Source organism: Haliaeetus leucocephalus, unplaced genomic scaffold (genome assembly GCF_000737465.1).
Source record: "Haliaeetus leucocephalus isolate CR32 unplaced genomic scaffold, Haliaeetus_leucocephalus-4.0 Scaffold587, whole genome shotgun sequence".
NCBI classification, from domain to species: domain Eukaryota; kingdom Metazoa; phylum Chordata; class Aves; order Accipitriformes; family Accipitridae; genus Haliaeetus; species Haliaeetus leucocephalus.
This window is the reverse complement of record NW_010973023.1, coordinates 1,180,101-1,198,562: the sequence shown is the minus strand read 5'-3', so window position 1 is coordinate 1,198,562 and position 18,462 is coordinate 1,180,101. Positions and strand designations below refer to the sequence as shown.

Below are 18,462 nucleotides of genomic sequence, written 5' to 3'. Positions count from 1 at the left end.
GATGTATTTTTAAAAAAATAACTAGTGCAGTGCTGCCCAAGCCAAACCATCCCAAAATCACTGCCCTTGCCCCGCTTTTATATGCCCGACCTGGAGACGGGTCATGTCAGGGCTCATCAAGTCAAAGGCAGAGTCAGTCTATTGTTTGCCTTAATCGTATGACCACAGATATCTGCAGGACAACCATATAGGCTTGGTTTCATATGCTGGCAGAAGTCTGTATATTCTTCACTGTTCATGCTTTTGTTTGTGTAAATTCTTGATATTGAGGTGGGTTTTCTCAATCTCTGTCCTGTGTAATACCTAATTTTATGATTTGCTCATGATAAAGGCTCTTTAATGGTGTAGAAACATAAGTTAATAGGGATTCATCCTGCTTTGATCTCAAATTTGCATAAAGTAATTCTTATTTGGGGGATGAGCACGAGTCTGCTGTTACATTTCTGGATCTTCAGATTTGATTTGAAATGCTTAGTACAGGTTGGAAATGCAGGGCATTCTTTTAAACGTTTTGGTTGTGGGGGGTTATTAGATTTAAACTATTTATCATGAAATACCTAAACCCAAACAAAAATAAATGAATACATGAGGATGTGCAAGGAACTAGTGCATATTCTAGATAATGAGCACACTCAGCTTTTAAGGGTAAAGAAGCAGCTTGAATAGATTTGAATTTGACTGTATGCTGGTTGACTGCAGCACTGGTCTTCCAGTATGACAGACCGTGGCGAAGTGGTATAGCATGTCAAGATTTGAATTTAATACTGGAAATCAAAATACATTATTGTTGTACTGAGCTCCACAGACAGTGTTTTGGGGGAAGGCAAGAAGCAGGTATACAAGCTGGTCACTTAGTGTGGATTCATATAGGAAGGGAGCTGTTGGGTAACTTTACACTGTTTGTTAAATGTGGTACACTTTTCAAACCTGCTTCCACAAACAAAATCATTAGTGACCATGAAGTGGCTCTCAAGAATAAATCTTGTAGTGCTCACACTTGTGATCTGTGTATATATGTTTTAATACTCCATCCATGGATTTCTTTTTAATTTTTTTTTTTTCCCCAGTTCTCTAGTTAAGCTTTTTATTTCACCTTGTCGGTACTTTCATTATGCCTCTGAGGGCTGTTTGAGGATACAGTGAGACTTGAAAGGTGTCCTAGTGACAAGAGGGAATAATGAGTTGGCTCTTAAATGTGTTCAGTTCATGGTATTTTATAATTAGCTGTGTGAACTTTCAGTGTTTAAAAAAAGGAAACAGGAAATGGCAATTTCACAGAACTTTCGCTCTTCAATCATGTATATACTGCATTTCCATTGTTACTTACAGCTTTAAAGAGCCTCTCTGGAGGGCTGCATATTAAGTAATTAATCTTATTTAACACTTCATTATGAAGCATATACAATTAGTTGACAACGTATAGAAATAATGATCTGGTTAATAGAAATTCAGTTCCTGAGAGCTGAGACTAGTTTCCTTTTAAAGTTTTATGCTTGGTTTTGATTATTCTTTCCAAGTTCACTAATGATATGTATTTATCTGCCACTTGATCTTTGAAGGCAGAATTGAAATCCAGTTTGTGAGCAAGATAATGAAAATCTATACATAGCTCTTCTGCTCCTTCTGTGCATTAAACAACCAGAAATGTGACAAGTCTTAATAGTTGCATGTTTGGTACTGCTAAGCTGTTCATAATAGGGTAGGTTTATAAAGAAAATAAAACAAAAAAAACCAAAAAACCAACAGAAAACCAACAGCAACAAAAGCACAAACAAAGCCCCTGTTCTTATGTCTTTTGTTAAACCTGAAATGTGTTTAAACATGCTTAAATATTGCACATAGCTGAACTGTTGAGTGATCTTGATTTGGAACCTGTGGTAAAGGTTAGGCTGGGGGAATGGTGGGTCTAAGCCAGTTTGTTGTTTCCCTAAGGCTAGCAATTTTTGTGCAAATGTTTTGAGAATCAGCATTAGCCTGTATATGCTGACTTACTTGCTTACAGAGCTTGTCTGGAGAACAAGTCGGAGTTTTTTGCTCACCTACCATGTGTTTAAAGGCATTGGTTTTGATACCATGACAAGTTTTGAAGTAAGTGTAGTTGAGAAACAGGGTTCAAATGGGAAGTAGTTCCAGTTGAAAAAATCAGGGTGAAGAAAGAAGTTTTGGGTGTGTTATTAGATATGTTTTGTCTTAGTCTGGTAAGTTCAGATGTGAGGTGGTTGGACGATGCTAAGCATGGGGGCCTTTGTGGCTTAGGTGGGCAGGTAGGAGTGGCTTTTCTTCCAGGAGAGGAGCCTAAATGCAACCTAACTACTGAGGCAGGCCAAGTTTGCTAATCCTGGCTTAGGCTCGGTCACACCAGAAACCCTACATGTGATTTGCTATTATCTGAAGTCCATCATGAGACACAGCAGGATGCCCAAAATATGCTTAACCCCAAAGGAAAGCAATCCCAATTCTGCGCTTGGGTCATGCTTCAAGTCCCCATGAGGCCAGTGGAGAGAGAAGGTAATGGGGCAGCTGCATGACCCGGTTTGGTTTCTTAGGTTTGGTGCCAGCTCTTTGGTCTTCACGAGCGCTTGGTATTCTACATCTCCCTGAAATAATAGGATCAGGAAGAAAATTTGGCTGAAGGCTGCGACTCCGCTCTTTTTATCTAGGTCTCCAAAATAGGTCTTTAATTCATCCTGCTAGTAAGTGGCACGACATTCTCTGTTAGTTTCGTGCATCTCTACAGAGGTACCACCATTGTAGTTTTTTTGTCTAACATGTGTCTAGTATTTTCCCCTAACTGTGGTTTGTGAATATAGAAGTTATCATTTTCATAACATTACATGTGTGCTGTAAGAACTGGGCTTCTCTTGAGGAAAAGCTAAGACACAGGAAATTTATTTTAGTTCTAATACATGATATTGTTTGTATGCAACTGCCCCATGTTTGCCTTTTATGGATACATTTCTTACCATTATACAAAACAAAGGCGACTGTCTTTTAACTATGTGTATCAAAACCAAGTACACCTAGTGTGGGAGTTAGTGTTTGTAATGCAATTGTTGGCTTTTTTTCACATTAGCCTTATTCTTAAAGTATGTGACTTAACTTTCTTAAGTAATTTATATGCGTATGCATATAAACTTAGCTTGTATTCACAGTAGTTCATTGATTAGCAAAAGATCTTAAGGACACCTTTTTTCCACAAGTGAAGCCTTTTTCTATTTCGTATTTTTTGCCTTTTCTGTTCTGTAATGAGTTACTTTGTGTGACAGGTGGGAGATTCAAGAAAGAGATAGTAGTTGATGGACAAAGCTATCTGCTGCTGATTAGAGATGAAGGGGGCCCTCCAGAGGCACAGGTGAGCATTGCATATATAGAGCTTTATCAGCCTAACACCACGGTTTCCTTTCCTTTAAAAAACTTCCTTTAAGAGAAGTGGCTTTGTTTTGTGCTTTCCTGGGTCCTTCTGATCTTTCTGCTGGGAAAAAGTATATGTCGCCCTCAGGTGAAAAATATTCTATTTGGAAATTATTTGGGATTTCAATTACAATGTGAAACTGTATAGTAAAGATATATGGTTAACTTATGTTGAATGCCTAATCAATATGCTTCCACTGGTGACAAAGTTGCATGCTATAGTCATAAGTTTTCTTCTGAGTTAGAATCTCTAAACTGTTAAAATACAAAGCAGATGTATGCACAGTGACACACACACTTGTGTACAAATCATTGCATTCCCTGCTCCTTCCACATTTTGCTCCCTGTGCTGTTTAAGACTCAGCTTTGTGAGTTCCAGTTCAGCACCACCGGGTTCTCAGATTTCTGACTTAGTGTCTGTATATGGTGTGTTGCCTCCTTGTCTCATAGAAGTTGACTCGTGGGGATTTGCCTTTGAGAAGGCACTTGTGATTTTGTGTGCTTAACCCTGTTACTCTGTTTTGAATGATGTGAAGCAAAGTGTTTTGCTTATGTGATGCTTAAATCGCCGCAGACTCTGCTAGCCTGGCACAGGCAGCGTCCTTGTCTTCTGGCATCCTCCTCGTCTCCCCTCTACCTCTTCTTACCTGGGCACTAGTGGGGTTTCTCAAGTGTGTTCGCTGCTGCTGGCCTTGCTTTGCTTGGCTGTTCAGTGATGGATCAGCTTAAAAAAAAAAAAAAAAAAAAAAATCCAGCACCAGGAACTGTGCTATCGCCAAACAGCTGAACAGGAGTGGTGCCAGCAGCAGCAGCTTGTGTTTCAATGCTCCACTATTGCTCATTAGCTGCAGGAGGATTAGAGCATGGGGGAAGGTGCCCGGACAAAAGAGAAGAGAAAGGAGGTGGAGGAAATGGAGTCCAAGAGAGACATCCTGGAAGGAAGTTAAAAAAAAACCAAAACAAAAAATTAGTGTCGCTGGCACATCTGCAGCCGTGTGAGGCAGGCGCCTAAAAGAAGTGCTCTGTTTGAGGCCGTGAATAATTTGGCTGACGTGCACAACGGTTTCCAGGCCCTAATGCTTAGAGAACATTCCCTCATATAAAACCATAAATAGTGGAGTTGTAAAGGTACACACAGCAATCTAAATATTTTTGTACCTGAAGAATTGGTTTTGCAGAGTTCATTTGCGCTAACTGCAAACTAATAAACAGACACAGTGTTTTGCTTTTGATCTATGCTAGGTAAATTTGGGGATTTTAATTACTATTGTGGCTGAGGTTTGTTCTTCAGCAAATAATGAGTATGGCAAGGTTTAAGGTGTTAGTGCTATTTCACCTCTCAGATGTGTTTCATGTGTAAATTATCTTTAGTATAATTTCAAGTCGTGTGTATATTAAAGATCTTTATATGTGTTTATTAATTCCTGGAATAAAAACTTTACTTCTGGGTTCATGAATATTTATATCTGTATAATGAAAATGGAACATTATCAGGAGAAAAATGTTTACCACCCACTATTTACTTATGATATAAAAAGGGTTGGTAATTTAGCCTTAAGGTTCTGCTTCTTGCAACAGTGCGGTATATTTTTGTGGATAGTTAGGATAGAATTAAGATTTCAATGAGTAACGAGCTGAACTGCAGTCTTCCTGGCACTCAGTGGCACCGGCTCGGGGGGAGTTCCCCCGGTGATGGATTCTTTGCTTCAGTGCAAAGGCTGCAGCTCAGGTCTCACTTTTACAGTCCCCTTCTTTTTGGCAGGAAGGGAGGGAAAACAAACTCACCTGAAGACTCATTTTCTGGATCTATGATCTCTCTCTTTCTTGTCTAACATAAGATTGTGCAAAGATGAAAATAATTATTATTAAAGAAAAGCTCATTTCATAGAATTGAGAAGGCGGTGAAGTATACTGGCTGATGCTGCTTCAGTTTGTGAATATTGACGATGTGTTTTGCTCACCAGGTTTTATTTTACTCTTGCTGCGATCTGTTACAAATGTAGTGGCCTCCTGTTCTAAAACCTGATTAACGTAGCAACTGAGCTCTAACAAGCTGCCACGTGCTATTCTTTTGCAATTTAGAACTTTTTGTAGAATTTGGGTTTGTTTGGGCTTATCTTGAACAAACAGATCTGCTCAGTCACAGTAGTAAGTCTGAAGGTGGATTTGTGTATCAGCAGCTGACCTATCCTTCTTATTTAAAGCCATTCCCCACACAGTGGTGTGGATAAGATATCCTGGGTTTCTAGACCTTGTGCATATTTTCCAAATTTCCTTTGGTTTTTAATATCACAGGTCTGATATCCACAAAGCTTAAACTTATTTTAATATAAAAAGAGAAATAAGAAATTACTGGAAATATTTGTGTCTGGAGAAACTGCACAGAATAACCATGCTCTGGATTTTTTTAATAATTGTCATTAGAAGGCTGCTGCTACACACTGATGAAACATTAAGAAAATTTAGAGAGACTGTTACCTTCCAAACTGATGCTTTAAGGACATTGTACCTGTAAGGAAGTGTTCTTGGCATGATGCTGCTGAGTCCAGTCAGTGAGAACAATTTTATAACAAGACCCAAAACCAAGTCCACACACAGTAATGATACTGTCTCTGGTTCCTTTGGTTAGATCTTCTGGTTTGAATAGTTCAGATTTGATAGCGTGGTAGTTGACTTTATTCTGGTAGTAACTATGCTGTGTGTAAACAGTCTTATCGTTACCATCTAGAAGATTGTCCTCCTGACTGTCTTGAAAACCTCAAAACACTTTTGGCTATTTTTACACCGGAACCGGTGAGGTAGTGTTTGGTTTCACGTACAATACAGCCACGAATATGCACGTTAACTTAAATGATCAGCTAATTTGCCATATGAAAAAGAGGCAAGAAGCACTACTAGCTCCTGATTCTGAAAAAGGAAAATTTAATGAGCTCAGCAACTTCAGTACCTAAAGAGATTTCCAGATTCATCCTGGTGGCTCTTTTTTTCTTCCCTTTGCATATGCCAGCTTGGGATGCCTTAGTGAGGGCTGAGATTGTGTGAATCTACAAACTAGTGAGTGAAGCAGGTTAAATACTGCAAGAGCAGAAACAAAACTGCAAGAGTTGGTAGGGCTGAACTAAGTGCTGACAAAGCTAGGCTAGTAGTGTAAAACTCAGCAAAACATCTCCCAAATGAATGTCCTTGCAGCTTGCTGTGTGTTCAGTGTGTCCCCAATCTACCTGGCATATTGTAGTAGTAATATAATGAAGAACATGAATACCGATGGCTGAAGCTTATTTCCATTGGTCTAAATTTGGGTAGGAATGGAGTCACTTAGGGAAAAACAAAGGTAGTGGGGTAAGCTTAACTTAAGTCTTTTTTTGATGTCCCGTATATGTGTACTGTTATGCTAAATGTGTTTAAACAATTTTAGTTCACTTGTGAGCTAGAATTTTTTCACTTGCATGGTCACTTAAGCGGCACCTTGCCTTGGCCTGTGGATATGCACGTCTTTTAGCAGATTACTGATGCCAAGAGAGAATAGTTTGCTTTCACACTGAAAGATGAACAAGACATTTGGTATTGTTTGCTCAATTAAGAGTGTCTGTCTAGTGAAGAATTGGAAATCTGAAATTAAAGTTTTTGGACATTGATCAAGAGGTGAGAATTACTAGCAATGCTTGTAAAACCACAACCGTAATACTTGTCCTGGTATTAACAGAAACATCAGCGTGCATGTATGCATGTGAATCACAGGGTGGGGAAATAGCACACTAAATGGGGCCCTCAAGTGCCTAGAGATAAGTGTTATTCATTTAAAATTCACAAATTCAGAAATCTGAGGCTGTGATATCTTCTTTCTCTGTGAATCGAAACCAATATGCACTGATAGTAGTTGGCCTTGTAATATCATATACCAGCGAAGAAGAGATGCGGTTGTGAGTGTGGGGAAAAACCTTTGTGTATCCCAGATCCCCATCACTTGCAGAATGATAAGATTCATCACTTTAGAAATGTATGCCACTTTAAGTCCTTGGTTATTGTCACTAAGTAAGTTTCTCTGATGTGTGTTTCCCTCCAAGTAAGGTAAGAATGTTTCTCTTTTTCCTCATCACTGCTTTTCTCATAGTATGCCTTTTCCATTTTTGTTCTGCAGTTTGCCATGTGGGTGGATGCTGTTATATTTGTCTTCAGCTTGGAAGATGAAATTAGCTTCCAGACTGTTTACCACTACTACAGCCGTATGGCTAACTATCGTAACACTAGTGAAATTCCAATGGTACTAGTGGGAACGCAGGGTAAGTGCAGTCTTGATTTACGACTGTGTTTCTGTGACTGTATAGACTGTTGTTCCAAGCTGGCAAAGCCATGTCCTGTCCTTTCCCCTCTCTTGCATCAGTACTGCCACGTGTATGATGACGAGAGCTTGTGGATAAACTGGCAGTTAATCAGCAGAGTGGTGGTCTGCCCTTTGGGCTTCCTTGGCTGGCTTGCTACAGGGCCCCATGACATTGCGAGGACTGGTTTGAGATGGGAGACAAATGTCCTTGCAGCACTCTTGGGAGAGGGAGTATAGGACTTTAGCAATGATGACTTACGAGAATATTTGAAAAATATTTGTAGCGCTTGCTAGTCACAGTGGTTTTCTTCATCAGCAGGGAGATGGTAATGTTGAATTTGGGCAGGTGAATCAGTTGTGTAATGAGGTTTTGAAGTCAAACTGGTTTCCATTAACTTGGCAGTCTAGAAGTGATCAGTATCCTGGCATTCCTAAGAGGCAGATAGATCAGCAATCAAAAACCTCCAACACCGTTGGAGCACTGTTGTGCCCCTGTGCAGTCTCTCAGGTCAGCCACTCCTTAAATCAAATAGAAATGCAGCTTTTAGCCGCCTGAAACACCACCCCCACACCCAATTCTGTTTTTCCAAAACCTCTTCTGGAGCAGCAGCGAGCAGCAGCTAGCCTACGGGAAAATGTAGCAAGGGAAAGGCACCAGCAGTATTTCAGTTTCTTTTGCATCTGAGCTATCTTTTGGGTATTCCCTGCCTTGTTTTGCCAGTGCGTCACGTTAACATTTCACCAGTTTCCCATATTGCAGTTAGCTTGCTGCATGGAGTAGACGTGAGTTGAGGCTGCTCTGCACCTAGCTATGTAGATGACCCTCCTGTGATAATTCTTACCAAAAATGAGGAGTTCTTGCATAGGTGCCAGACACAGACTTCTTTCTTTACAGAGCTCCTGTTTTGGAAGCATAGTACAGACATTTTTGTGAGTTTCTTCCCACTGAAACATTTCTTTCAGAGTATAACGCCAGGTTACTGTGCTGCGTTAGAGGGAAAACACAAGTGTCGTGAGTTGCTCTTGTAGGTTCGATTTTGGGCATCTTCCTTTTTAGTGTACACTACTGGTTTTGGTGATGTTGAAGCTTTTCACTGCTTTCTCAGCTTATTCTTTTGTCAGCTTTGTGGTTAGAGACCAGTTTGCTTTTCCCTGCCTGCCTGCCCAGCTGTCACCAGTGCTGCCACGTGAAGGCAGAGGGGAAGCATGGGCAGCACAGAAGGAGGAATTGCAACTGAGCTGTGGGGTGGAAACAGATGATAAAGAATGAAAAGGGAAGTAGGTACACAAAAAGTCCTAGGATAGCGGAAACTACAGCCAAAAAGCAGAAATTAACTGCTTTGAAGGGCCATGCTGTGACCTTAAAACTGGGGTCAAAAAAGGAGAGGGGGAAACATTTCCCTGAGGTGTTTTTCTTTCTGCACATCCGACACTTTGGGGTATGGTTTTCCATCTTGTTCCCGTCATTACCAGAATGGAATTTGGTTTATCAAAGTTTATTTTCTGTTGCAGCGCTGATACAAAGGGGATTTTTAAAAATGTGGCTAAAGATGGAAATACTGCTAATTCTGGGAGTAAGCGTCAGGAAAAAATACAACTTTTTGGCTACTTTGATGGTCAAGCGGTGCAGTGAAATGAAATATATGAAATATATTTGAAGTACACCTTTTTGACATCTAGCTTCTTGGTTTTGACTGGTATTCTTGAAATAAGCTGTGAAATGAAATCTCTCCCAAAACATGAGCGCTTGCTGGATGCTTCCAAACATTCTCCTCTGCCTGGTTGTGGTGCGGTGGGCCAGGCTGTAGTACTGAATTTGCTTTGCAAGTCAAAGTTTTTGAAGTCCTGTTGTTGCTTATCAGTTCCTGTCTGGTTAAATGTTTTCAGCGCCCTCTGCTGATAAAAAATAAATAAATCTGTCTTTAGCTTTCCAAATAACCACTCTGTTTTTATTAATTAGATCTCATGAGAAGGTAGCGATAACATTGGTTGAGATATGGTCATGTCATGCCCAGAACCCAGCCTCAAATACAGCATAGCAAGAGTCACTGACTTCAGGCTCACGTCAAAAGTGATGCTTTTTTTTCTAAAGAACGAATGTAGTTTTGCTGCCACAGAAAGCAGCAGACTTTTAGGAAAACTTTCTGAGCAGCTGTAAATGCTGAAATTGGTGCCTGTCGTGGTGGCGAGGTGGTAGCTGCAGAGTTCTGTAGAACAGGTAGTACTGCTGTCTCACCTTAAGACTTTTTTTTTTTTTTTTTTTGCCAGAGGTAAAAATTACCATGATAGTCCTGGAAAAAAAAGTTGCTTTTTAAGATTTTTCATAGCAGTATCACTTTATAGATAGTCAACCAGTATAACCTTTGTAGAGTTCTTCCCTATGGTGGAGTAGCAATGAAGAAATTTCCCCTTCATCTGTTAGCAGGGGTTGTTCGGTTGTTTTTTTTCTGGTGTAAGGTTTTTTTCAGCTCCTATGGCTAGGCTCTAGAAATTGGAGTTAAAAAGCATGCATGAAAAGTAACTCTTGCAGAGAGGTACAAAGTATTATTATTTGTTTAGGAAAATATCATTTGTATTGGCTTTGCAATATGTTCACACAATGTCTCATGGGAGCCTTTACATCAAGGTTTGAGACTCAAAGTCATTTATGATAAGTTTCCTGGATCCAGTCTTGGCTGTGACTTGGAAGCCAGGTCAACAATGGAACCTGTGACTATATGAAAAAAATCTCAGTTTCATGTTGAACTGGGGAGTGTGTGCCTCCACTGAGGTGTGTGTGCCGCAGGTTCACAGCTGGGATTTAGCAGAGTGCTTTGCTTCCAGCCTGGCCTTGCTAGCACACTGTTGGTTCTCTGTGCCTAGGCAAAACGCAGACGGAACTAGCCAAAAAAACGGGAAGGAGCAAAAATAAGCATAAAGAGCAGAGTTACATGAGGAACTGAGGGAAGAACTGGACTCTAGATTTTGAGCAACATGATAATGGCAGTCCTGTACAGCTTTGTTATTTCTTATCTGCCATCGTGATTTTTTTCCCCAGTTGTCTTAGCATTGTCTAGGTTTTTTTAAAGAAAAGCATCTCTTATGCGCAAATCGAACACTTGCCCTGCCTGTTGCAGTAATACCTGGTACCATTTCTCCCCCCATCCCATTATTTCTCCACTGAAAATATTCTTGTCCTTACAAACGTGTTGTGTTTTGTGCTTCACACTCTACAGGTGAAATTTACTTATAAGCCAGTGCTGATATTTATAGGAGGCCTAAAAATCATTTCACATGTTCAGAATCATCAGCCGCTTGTTTTTCTAAGTATGTTTTACATCAGAGCTCATGTTTTTACATGTGATTGTGTATTTTTTGCAGCTAGTGACCTAAATATATTTTGAGGTAACCAAAAAGCATCTTTTTTCCTGGTTTTCAGAATCAGTCTGGGTGCTGGTGATACTAGCAACAAAGTATAAAATTGGAGTGATGCGCACCCCTGTTGTTTCCCCAAAATTCGAAAAGTCTCATGGTTTGTACTTAAATTTCCTGCTTGGATATTGGTAATTATAACATGATGTTTTCAAAGTATGTCTAAATATGTATTTTTTCCCTGTTGTTGCTGTAGATGCTATAAGTTCCAGTAATCCACGTGTCATAGACGATGCCAGAGCAAGGAAATTATCGAATGATCTCAAGAGATGCACTTACTATGAAACCTGTGCTACTTACGGACTCAACGTGGAGAGAGTCTTCCAAGACGGTAAAGATTACTTTTTTCATCCAGCACATCACACAATACTGTAGCTAGTTTTTAAAATAATTGCTGATGTCTGATAGCTTAGGTACTTGTCTGTTTTGCAAGTGTTCATTAATGTTTAGTTAAAGAAAATGCCTGCTTTTGGAGATTTGTTTTGTATTATCTTAAATGAAGTAGAGGGCTCCTTATGCTGAACACAGCACATGTACACTCTTGTATTCTCTACCAGCACCTTTAGTCTTAAGCATCTTGAGCTATTTTTAGCCTTTATTTTTCAGTTTTCTTTGGTGCTTGCTTTATTTTAGCAAAGTTTTCTTTGTTTTGATTTAGTGCTCATGGAGATGTTGAGAGGCTATTTGTGAAAAGTTGTTGAAAATTGTCTTGCACGTTTGAGAAACTGAGAATAAATTGAGAAAATTGGTATGAATAGGGTAATCAGGAGAAGTAACCCATGGCATTCATGGAGTGTTAGAAGTGGACAGTCTTGTGTGGGGGTTTAGAAATAAAGTTGGCTGCTTAAGGGTGGTTTAAAACATCATTAGCAGCAATGTTCTAGTTTGCCTTGTAGGAGGTACTTGGGATTGTTGTGTACCCTCTCAAAAAAAGGAATAACAAAAGTGCTTTCTGACCGTCTGTAACTTTGTTGGAACAGTTAACCCTTGGAATGAGTTCTGTGACTGGAGAAGTGATGCTGAACTTGGTCTTTACTGTATGAGATGGGCTTTGTGCCCCCTCTAGTGGAAATTCAGCCAGGTGGCTTGGGGCTTTGCTGTCTGCTCTTCTAACCGCGGTTATTGTCTAGTGGCTGAACTTGTCAGCTTCTCATCGCAGCAGTTCTGCTGCATGTAAAAGCCTTCTTAATTATATGGAAATACTTCTCAGAGCTCCTTAGTTCTGGATTTTTTGTTGCCAGCTTTTCAGTGCAAAGACCTGCGCCGTCTGTGGTTTTGTGAGACAGTGTCACATCAATACCTGTCAGAGATGTGTGTGAAGACAGCTAAAATTAAAAAAAGACAAGCAAAACATTCACATTTTAAAATGGAAAATACTGACGTGCACTGCACTAGGTTTAATTCCAAGTAAGGGTGTTGTTACCTACCCTGTTGGTAGGATTTCAGAGAAGAGCATTTAAAGCTGTATCTTTGTGCTTTGCTCACTGTTTTCGCTTGAACTAGTTGCAGAAATTACTGTGTTCACTGCCTAGATTTTTCTATATTGAGTCTGAGTTTCAAAGAACCGTTAGGGTTTTTTGTTAGTACATTTGTGAGTGCTAGCTATAGTTAGATTTTTTTAATTATATATTCCAAGTTGTGGTGTTTGTGGATCTTTGTACAGCCTATATTTGCACGCCCCCTTTCCCCCTTTCCTTTCTTAGGGACCTTTTGAGAGGGAAGTCTCTTGGCACAAAGCTAGTGTGATAAAGTTGTAAGCTTCCAGAAAGCTTATTTGTGTCTCTGTTAAATGTTGGTAGTAAGTAGAAAGAATTGACAAAGATCATGTGTTTAAGAAATATCAAGGTTTTGTTTTACCTACATGGCACTCGACCAACTATGTAATATCTGCCAGCTAATAGGATTAGGAATGCTTCTGTATAAATGTGCTACAGTTGCCAGACATGTCTGGGACCAAATCCAGTTCCTGATAATTTTTGCTGTTTATTTCAGCAGGAAACAAAGCAACTTCTTAACCCTGTTAAATGAGGGGGTGTGAATGAACAGTGAAGTTGTTAATAGGGAGCACTTGATTAAATGACGCTTGGTTTGTGCATCTCTAGGAGGTTCAGGTTGAATGTAATCTTAACAATGTTTTTAGTGGCTTCTTCAGAGGGTTCATATAGTCTGTATGCGGACCACTGAAAGGCAAGAGGTAGAAATGCAGAAGTTTGAAGAAAGCTTCTAAATTATCTTTCCTTTAGAAAAAGGATCTGACGTATTGTTGGACTGCACATCAGGAGGCTGACTTACTGGGACACACATGGTATGTTGGGGAGGGCTGTCGTTGGCACCAGCCAGTGCTGTAGGTGATATCACCATTGCTTTAGTGACCATTAATGCTGTGAAAGCCTTTGACTAATGAGAATAACTTTGCTTTTTTTACTTTTTTTGGCAATGAACAGGTTATATCTTTTGTGAAATTGTATTCAATAGGAAATAAAAGCCAGTATGATGAAATGTACACTAGTTTTACACACACGCTCCAATTTTGTTCCAATGCCTTTTTGTGTTGGTAGGCATGAAATATAACATGTATATAACCACACCTGATATAATTTAATAAAACTGCCCAGAATGGCTTGTGACTTGACATCACTGGCACATCACCTGTAGAACGCTGTAGTGCTTTGTGAGTCTGAATGTGTGCAGCCAGTCCGTTACCTTGCTGGCTTCTGCTTAGTATCGCGTCTTCTCTGATGCTGCTGTTAAACTGGAGTGGCTCTTCCTCATTTATACTAAAGGATTTGGGGCCACCCCTTCAACAGGGGAGCAAACATCTGCTGGGTTACATGACTTGGACTCCATACCCATGGTTTAATTTATTTTTTTTTATTTTTTTTTTAAATTGCAAGTGAATTCTGCAATACAACCTTCTGAGGGACTGCCTCTTGGGTATCCCTCAAGGGACTTTTGAGCCCTGTTTGCTCGAAGTCAAGCAGCACACAACATTGGTTAATAACGTCTCTTTGTGTTTGGATCCTTTCCAAAATGAATGGAGCTGATTATCCAACATCAGAAAGCCTAGTCTGACTTGAAAAAAAAAACGCTTCTTGATGTAAATATTGTCCATGAACAAGGAAAATAAGGGATGAGGGGAAGAGGGACAGGCAAAGTAGAGGTCTTCACGTAGTATGCTCTTAAGTGTTTCTTATTATTTTGCGGAAACCCTCAGTCAGTGCCAGCAGCCTTCATAAATTAATTGTGTTTTTCAGCAATCTTGAAAGGGGTACAGACCAATTATTATTGCATTTCATTAATAGATGAATGGATAAGACAGGTTTTTTTATTGTGTGTAGCTGAGGAAAAATAGTTGTTGGCGAGTTAGTAGCTGTATGCAAGACATAAAGCTACTATACCTATCAAGACTGCTTCTGTATTGAAATTGTTTTTAGACTTTGCTCCCAGCTGGATGGGTATCCATTCTTGGGATTTAGGTATAGGATTTAATCGCTATTTATCATATTCCAGGGTAGGTAATGCTTGGTATTTAGATGCTCCAAGTGTTTGCTTTGGTAGGTCCATGAGGGTATTTTTAGTATGTTGACCAAGGTCCCACAGCTTTTCCTGGCTCGTAACTTTGACGAACGCTTCACTTCTTGTAAATTTTTAGAATAATGTTGATTGCTATGCGTGGTTTGGGGTTTTTTGTTTGTTTTAAATGTGTATATTGCACTGGATCCAATAGGTGAGATTGGGTTTGGTTTAGTCATGTTAGCTTTAGTGCTCTCATTTTGCATGCAACGACTCCTATTTGATACTTTTTTAATCAAGTCAAACACTGTGCAATGGTTTGCATCAGCTGTGATTTACATACATAATTTATGGTCCAAATGCAGCCTGTTCTTCCTCTCCCCCTTCTGTTTTTCAGGAACTTTGAATTGCCAGTGAGTTGGTAAATCTGAAACTGTCTGTAAACCTCCATTGTCCAAACCCCTGTTACCAGTCCAAGTTAGAGCAGACTTTTCTTTAGCATACCAGTTATTAGTTTTGTTACAAAAGGTGCTGTTTTGCAAGCTTTTTCTAAAGTCTAGTTTCTTGTTTCTTTTCTGCCTTGATGTGATGTAGAACTACCTTTTGGAGGAAGAAATTGGAAATGGCATGGAAGGGTCTTTTACTCCTTCATTGCACACACATTAGAAATTAAATTTCTAATTTTTCCCCTGCAAGCATCCACTGAACTCTGTTAGTGGTCATCTGTTATGACTTTTGTCTATTATAACTAATTTCTTATTTTCCCCTGCAGTTGAGTGGTAGAATAATTTAACTTGAATGGTTATTATTATGAGAATGCTACTTTATTCTTTAGTTAAATCCAAATACATTGTTTACAATGCTTCACTACAGTTGATTAAGCTCACTATTGATTGTAACAGAGTATAGAATCATAGAATCATTTAGGTTGGAAAAGACCTCTAAGATCATTGAGTCCATAGGTTCATATTTTATAATATGAACACTGCTTTACAATAATATTTCACTTTTGTCTGCAGAAGCTTCTTATGAAGGCTGATGTGTAGTTAATGTACATCTATGTATTTTTAGATAACTTTTTTAATGCTTTAAGAAGCTGAACACTGTAATTTGTAAACAGTTGCTGTCAGGATGGTTATTCTTAGTCCTTTGGAATGTGCATATGATGAATCACTCATTTTCTGATATCCTAATAATAATTTACAAATTAAGCTGTTTTGATAGTGTACTAGAGCTTGTAATTTCCTAAGTGTAATAAGTATTCAGGCATCCTGTGATGTGATGATCAGCTGTTCCGTGTAAAAGTTTGTACTCTAAAGTGAAGCAGGATTTTGAACATTTGAGAGAGCTGTTTTTAACCTTCAGCATTGTCCCACTTGGGTCTAATCTCTGACGCTGCTTGAAGTCAGAGCTGCATGAGCAGGCTCTGAATTTCAGTCTGAAATAAAAAAGAAAAATTCCAGGTTCCAGGGGATTAGCTTAATAACGTGCCCAACAATGGAGGATAATAAATTATTTTTTAGCTTTTGATATTTGGAATTTGGAATTGTTGGACAGGGGAATTATGTTTAAAAAATAGGATCAAATGCTAATAGGATCCATTTTACTTCAGATTTCCCAATTAAGAATTAGGGTGGGTTTTTTCCCTGCTTATCAGAATGGATTTTATCAATGACATTGGAAATGATTATTTTAATATTTCTTGTCAGCACAGTATTGTAATGACTGTGTACTGCCCCAGGATGCCTTTTTAATGATTTTAGCCTTCTTGAATTAGCTTGATGTACCATTAATGCATAAGAATTGCTTTTATTTTTGTTCACAGTGTATTCATAATTGCACATCTTTCCCTGCTTTATGTTCAGATTTTCTTTGACCCATTTAACTGTGTGCCATGCAGTTCTCTGACGTCACAGAGGAAAAGCAAATGTTCAAATATTTAGAGGGTAAAATTTTACCATCAATGTAGCTTGCATCACTGGGTGTGAAACAAACGGGTTTGAATCTTAATTTCGATTCAGAGTCGAGTCTGTTACTGTGGCTTAGCAGTTCACTTTGGTTGTATGCCTGCTAGCGATCAAACTAGAAGATACTTAAATCTTTCACCATAAACTTTCAGTATGGAGATCCTTTGTATTGCTGCAGTTACCACTGTAACTATGTGCATAAGGCAAAATGCTGAAAACCTACTGGTTAGTCATGTCAGTATTATAACTTTAAAAATTTGGGGGAGAGAAAGCCACTCTTAAGGGCTTGCGGTCTGACCCACTTGTGTAGTTAGTAGGAATACCTAGAACTGTATTTCTTCTGTGTGTGTGTATATATATATACACATGTATGTATTTGTGTGTCTGTATATACACACATATATGTATTTGTGTATCTGTGTGTGTATATATATGTTACTGATGAACCTTGCTGGGAAGGGATTTCTGCAGTGTCAGGGTTTAGAGCCTCCCTGTTAAGGTGCTGTTAGAGACATTGCATCCTGTGAAGATGCACTTGGAAGATTTTTGGCCCCACTTACTTGTCTCAGATACTGTGGATGGCATTGCTATTGCCCTGTCTGTCTTAGGAAAAGTGCTTCGGTTAGGGTTGAGGTTTGGAAAACTCAAATAGCCCATTCTGTTGTGCATGTGGTGTCTGTTACATGAGTTGTGAAACACAGACTTGGGGAGGTTTTACCTTGTGTGGATGGCTGTAACACAGAAATTTTGAAATAAAAATGCCCCAAATAGCAATAAACCTGTGAATATTGAGGCAGGAGTTACAGATACATAAAGGCAGAGGCTACTGCTGCCTCACAGTTTGGACCTTTCGCTGTAGTGCTACGCTGTTGCTGTTGTTTTTGGATGCTTTATTTGCAAATTAAACTAATCTTTTATTATGGAGTGTGTCTAGTGTGTGTATAAAAGCTTACCAGAAATATTTTATTTCCAAATCCAAATAATATTTCTGATGTTGTGTTGAACAATTGTGTCTAAAAGGGGTACCTTGAAGTACAAATTCTCCGTTAAGGGATGGAAGATGACAAATTAATCCTCATACAGCCGGATTGCGGGGAAAGGCTGTCACTTGCTATCAGTGTTACCAAGTCAGCTTTTATAGATGTATTTTCATTAGGAAATGTTAATCAGTCTAATGGGAAGTAAATAAAGTCTCTGTCCTATTCTGCTGACAGCTATTTTAGGAAGAGGCAATATTCACTCGTGTACTAAATACGGCCTGAAGGCTTCTTGAGTTTGGGAGTGGGAGGCTGGGGCAGTGGGGACCCAAGTGCGGGGCAGAGCTGAGGAGCAGGTCCTCTGGCTCGTGGAATTCCTTTGATTTCGGTAAGGCGCAGCTGTGACCTTTTGGAGAGCGCTCGGCATCCGAAGCGATGTGATGTGCTGCTCTGGTAGCTCATTAGTTAGGCTAGTCAGAGGCGGGCTGATTACTCGTTCGTTAGGCTAGTCAAAGGTGGGCTGGATCAGCCTGCTAAAACTGACACACTCCTCCGTGCTGCAGCAATACTGGGACCCAAATCCTTTTGGTTGTGAGGTCCAGGTATTTGCATTTCACTTTTATTTCTCCTTCTTAAAAAAAAAAACACAAAAAAACAACAAAAAAAAAAACAGAGGGGGATGTAAGTTTTGCCCTTAGTACTACGGCTCATCCGGGAGCAACAACCCCTCAGCCCCCCTTCGTTTTAAGAACCGCCTTGGCGTATAAACGAACATAAAATTAACGCTTCGGTGTAACGCTCCAACGTCAGTCAAGCACGCAGAACCCGGCGGCTGGAGCTGGATGCCGGGGGCGGTGCCGGC

The 18,462-nt window shown here is 39.6% G+C and overlaps 1 protein-coding gene across 2 annotated transcripts in view; it reads left to right on the top strand.

The window, feature by feature from the left end:
• AGAP1 (ArfGAP with GTPase domain, ankyrin repeat and PH domain 1) overlaps nucleotides 1–18,462 on the top strand; it is a 394,096-nt gene that overhangs the window by 147,234 nt on the left and 228,400 nt on the right. For both annotated transcript variants that reach the window (XM_010577896.1, XM_010577895.1), the window contains exons 4-6: nucleotides 3,267–3,352; nucleotides 7,550–7,691; nucleotides 11,340–11,474. In XM_010577896.1, coding sequence (XP_010576198.1) covers nucleotides 3,267–3,352; nucleotides 7,550–7,691; nucleotides 11,340–11,474 — 363 coding nt within the window. The remainder of the gene's footprint in view (nucleotides 1–3,266; nucleotides 3,353–7,549; nucleotides 7,692–11,339; nucleotides 11,475–18,462) is intronic.